Source organism: Sturnira hondurensis, unplaced genomic scaffold (genome assembly GCF_014824575.4).
Source record: "Sturnira hondurensis isolate 20B ecotype Veracruz unplaced genomic scaffold, ASM1482457v3 Scaffold0003681, whole genome shotgun sequence".
NCBI lineage: Eukaryota > Metazoa > Chordata > Mammalia > Chiroptera > Phyllostomidae > Sturnira > Sturnira hondurensis.
The window spans coordinates 6,076,861-6,081,440 of record NW_028076312.1 but is presented as its reverse complement, the minus strand read 5'-3'; the positions used below and the strand labels follow the sequence as shown (position 1 = coordinate 6,081,440).

Below are 4,580 nucleotides of genomic sequence, written 5' to 3'. Positions count from 1 at the left end.
TGCCAAAGAGAGAGTACAGTGTGAATGAAGAGAATTTTCAAAAAATATAGTGCGGAGGGAAATGCGTAAGAAGCAGCAAGAGTTAAAGAGTAGTATCATTTATGTGAATTAAAAACACAAACAGAAACACCATCCATTCCTCTAGAACATGTCACATTCATTCCATATACGCAGAGTCAATTCAATGACATTACCCAGGACCCGTGGCAGGTGGGAGGTGAGTGGTACCGATAATGTGGCATAAAAGGAAAATAATAGAGACCAAGGGGCCTCACAGCAACTGAAGAAGGAATGTTACAATCTGGGGAGAGAGACTTAAAACATCCATCTCTGCCTCCTTCAGCCAAGGGACCTGCTTTTCCCAAACTCCTCAAATTTCTCACTTCCATGTTACAAATAGGATGTCTGGCTTCAGGGTTCCGAAGGTGAGGACTGTGTCAAATACTCACATACAAGGTCATACCCCCTCAGGCTGTGACAGGGGCTCCTCAGATAACGTAGTCCCCCTCTTCTCTGCTGAACAGATTTGAAGAGGAGGTGCACAAGGATGACCTTAGGCCCCACAACTACATTTCCCAGAGATCCCTGGGTGATTCTAAGTGGACTTCTGGGAGGGGCAGTGGAAAGCCAATGAGGGCACTTCCTGTGTTGGCTCCAGTGGGAGGAGGAGTGAAGTCAGTCTAGTTCCTGGTGTGGGTCCTAGTAGAACTTGGTGAGTGACCCTTTATGCTTTGAGATTGGGGCTCAATCTTACCTCAGATGTCAGCCCAGCAGGCTAGACACTACAGTGTGTCTGAATTGCAAGTCCAGAGGTGGTTCAGAAGGTATGGCCAACACCTGCTTTGAGTCCTTATGCTGTAAGGGCTGCACAGCTGTAAGGGCTGCACAGCTGTAAGGGCTGCACAGCTGTAAGGGCTACACAGCTGTGAGGGTAGCGGACCCTCAATGCACACCCTGTGGGTTAGAGTCACAGCCCACCACACCCAGCTGTGGGTTAGAGTCACAGCCACACCACACCCAGCTGTGGGTCTGTGAGGACTTGGGCCGGCCACCCAGCACCTCTAGAAGTCAGTTTATCTGTCAGTGAGGTGGAGCTAATTAGAGAGCTTACTTAAAGGTGGTTGTGAGGATTACAGAGTGTATAAAACCGGCTGTGTGCATAATGTGTGTTTCAGGCAACTGGATTTCCTTGTCAGATTATGGAAACAGTAATGTCCACCTCCTGTGTGCCAACTCAAGGTGTCCCAAGGGCGTGTTAGTCCTGGCGGGTTTGTAACCATCCCTGCTCCCTCCACCATAGCTGATAAGAATTTCTTCAATAATCCCAAAGGGAGGGGGCAGGTTGTCTGCAATGTTGGAGGAAATTCCTGGGGGAAGATCCCTGCCCTGGAGGGAGACTTAGGGGGAAGGTTCTCCAGGAGCCAGGAATGAATTCGGCATGTCAATCTGTTCTCCAAAGGTTCCCCCAAAAAGGCTATTTGAATTGGAGTACCATGATGCTAAGGGCAAATTGCAGCAGTCAGTTCAACAGTTGAATATTGACCATTCAAGAACACACCAAGGGTCAGTCAGACGATCTGCAGGACAAAGCAGGCCTCTTTCCCCAGACATTCCAGGCCCTGTGGAAGTTGCCCGTGAATCTCGCCTTTGTTCGCACAGCTCTCAGAGGACCACCGGTAGGTCTCACTGAAGTCAGGTTCCCAGAGTCAGGCCCTGAGACACAGATCCAGGTCCACATGCCACTTGCACATGGTCAGCCAGTCTGACTATGGTGCACTTTGCCCAAACTGCACCATTTTCACAGTGACTTCTCGTCCCGGAGTAAAAGCCAACAGAACTGGTTTTAAGGCTGCCGTTACCTGTCTGACTTCATGTCAGTCCACACTCCGTCCCCCTCACTGTGCTCTGATCACCCAGGTTCCATGTTAAGGCTTTTTAAAACTTCCTATTGTTTCTGCCTGCATGGTCTTTCCCGCATGTGCGGCCGTGACTAGCTCTCACAGCCTGCAGGCCACGGTGAGGGTTGCTTTGACGGCTGTATTTGAAATTCAGTTTCACTGTGTGCACGTCTTCTTTCTTTGCTGTAGTTTCCCCAGAGCACTCATCACAATCTGAGAAATAGCGTGTGTTATTTATTTATTCAATCGACTATTGGTGCCATCCTCACCCACACTGAAATGTAAGATTTCTGAGAGCCAGCAAGTATCACTATTAATACATGACAGATTTTCATAAACTTTTCATTGAGTGAATCAATAAATCGATGTGGGGATAAATATAAATCTTTAAGTGGGGACTTTGAGTGGGGTCAGCTAAAGGTCTAGTTGAGTGGGTCAGGTACCCAGAATACAATGTACTCTATAATTCTCCTGTTTACACTAGAGCTATTTGTAAACTGTATTTTTATTGATTTATAAATCAATCGTCATTTAGTTGATTTAGTTAGTTATTTTTAGGGAGGCCAAGGGAGGAAGAAAGAGAGGGAGGGAAACATCAATGTGTGGTTGCCTCTTGAGCGCCCCATACTGAGGACTTGGCTTGCTACCCAGGCATTTGCCCTGACTGGGAATTGAACCAGTGACCCTTGGTTTGTATGTGGGCACTCATTCCACTGAGCCACACCAGCTAGGGTGTAAACCCTATTTTAATTGACAGCAATCTGAACTTCTTTTAATTTATTACTAACAAAGCCACATGTAAACGGTTTATCATTTTGCTCATCATTTAATCTGGATTTATAGCTTCTCATGTTTAATACATGGAACCAGTGATAATACTTTTCATACAGGGTTACTGAGACTAGTAAGTGAACTTAAGCTTGTGAAAGCAATTAATACAATGAAAGTTGGAAACAGAAGACTTATGTTGCAGATATTCACCACCACTGCTTGTGTTTAGATATTTAAAATCCATGAATTCGGATTAGAAATCCAAGTGCAAAGGTAACAGGATGTGCTCTTGCTTTATTTTCCTTGCCTTAGGCGACCATGGACATTGAAGCCTATTTTGAAAGAATTGGTTATAAGAAGTCCAGGAGCAAATTGGACCTGGAAACATTAACTGAGATTCTTCAGCACCAGATCTGGGCCATTCCCTTTGAGAACCTTAACATCCATTGTGGGAAGCCCATGGAACTGGGCTTGGAAGCCATTTTTGATCAAGCCGTGAGGAGGAAGCGGGGTGGGTGGTGCCTCCAGGTCAATCACCTTCTGTACTGGGCTCTGACCACCATGGGTTTCCAGACCACGATGCTGGGAGGCTACGTGTACAGCACTCCAGCCAACAAGTATAGCAGTGCTATGATTCACCTTCTGCTGAAGGTCACCCTGGATGGCAGACACTACATAGTTGATGCTGGGTTTGGACGCTCTTACCAGATGTGGCAACCTCTGGAGCTAATTTCTGGGAAGGATCAGCCTCAGGTGCCTTGCATCTTCCGCTTGACTGAAGAGAGAGGAACCTGGTACCTGGACCAAATCAGAAGAGAGCAGCACATTCCAAACCAAGAATTTCTTAATTCTGATCTCCTGGAAAAGAAGAAGTACCGAAAGATCTACTCCTTTACTCTCGAGCCTCGAACAATTGGAGATTTTGAGTCTGTGAATGAATACCTTCAGACGTCTCCAGCGTCTTTGTTTACAAGCAAGTCGATTTGTTCCTTGCAGACCCCAGAGGGGGTTCACTGTTTAGTGGGCTTCACCCTCACCTTCAGAAAATTCAATTACAAGGACAATGTGGATTTGGTGGAGTTTAAGACACTGAATGGAGAAGAAATAGGAGAAGAGCTGAAAAATATATTTAATATTTCCTTGGAGGGAAAGCTTGTGCCCAAACATGGTGATAAATTTTTTACGATTTAGAGAAAGCAGTAGAGATGATCTTCAGTATTATTGTATTCTGTATTATATACTGAAACTTTTTATTATAGAAATCAACTATATATAAAAGTAGAGAGAATAAAATCATCAACCTCTATGTATCACCCGTTGCACCAACTGCCCACTGGTAACCTATCTCTCATATTTCCTCAATGACCTGATGTGATATTAAAGAAAATTCTAGATATTAAATCATTTCAACCTTGAAAAAGGCCGCCTATGTATTTACACCACTTTTTTCCCCCTGTGAACGACTCTTTCCATGATTTGTAGGTCAATTTCAGAGACAAATTTACTGGTGATCAATGTATGACGTCTAAAATCCGCTGCTGTATTTAAGAGGTGCTCTGTAATTTGTAGTTAGACAACATCTCAAAGAACACAGAACCACACATCTTTTCAGAATTAATAATAGTAAAGGTATTTGAAGGATGGCCTATGGTTTTCTTGGAAGAAAATAGCGATTTTTGCTAGAATAACTCCCATACTGGTTGAATGTTGAATTCATAAAAAATGTTTACTCATGGTTCAGGAAATGGACAGCTGAGAAAACAGTTTTTATTAAATTCAACCAGCATGTGTCCAACATCCAATATCAGTTTTTACAAAAAGCCGGCATGTACAATGCAGGGTTAGAATGCTACAAAGAGAATGAGACATGACATTGCTCCCCTGTAGTTCTCCAGACGAGGCTTCACCCAG

At 44.4% G+C, this 4,580-nt stretch overlaps 1 protein-coding gene across 1 annotated transcript; it reads left to right on the top strand.

The window, feature by feature from the left end:
- Positions 1-640: 640 nt before the first annotated feature.
- On the top strand, positions 641-4,311 carry LOC118984275 (arylamine N-acetyltransferase 1). Its single transcript, XM_037042116.1, has 2 exons — positions 641-712; positions 2,982-4,311. Exon 2 carries the CDS (start codon positions 2,988-2,990, stop codon positions 3,858-3,860), a length of 873 nt encoding a protein of 290 aa, XP_036898011.1. The 5' UTR covers positions 641-712; positions 2,982-2,987; the 3' UTR covers positions 3,861-4,311.
- Positions 4,312-4,580: the final 269 nt, after the last annotated feature.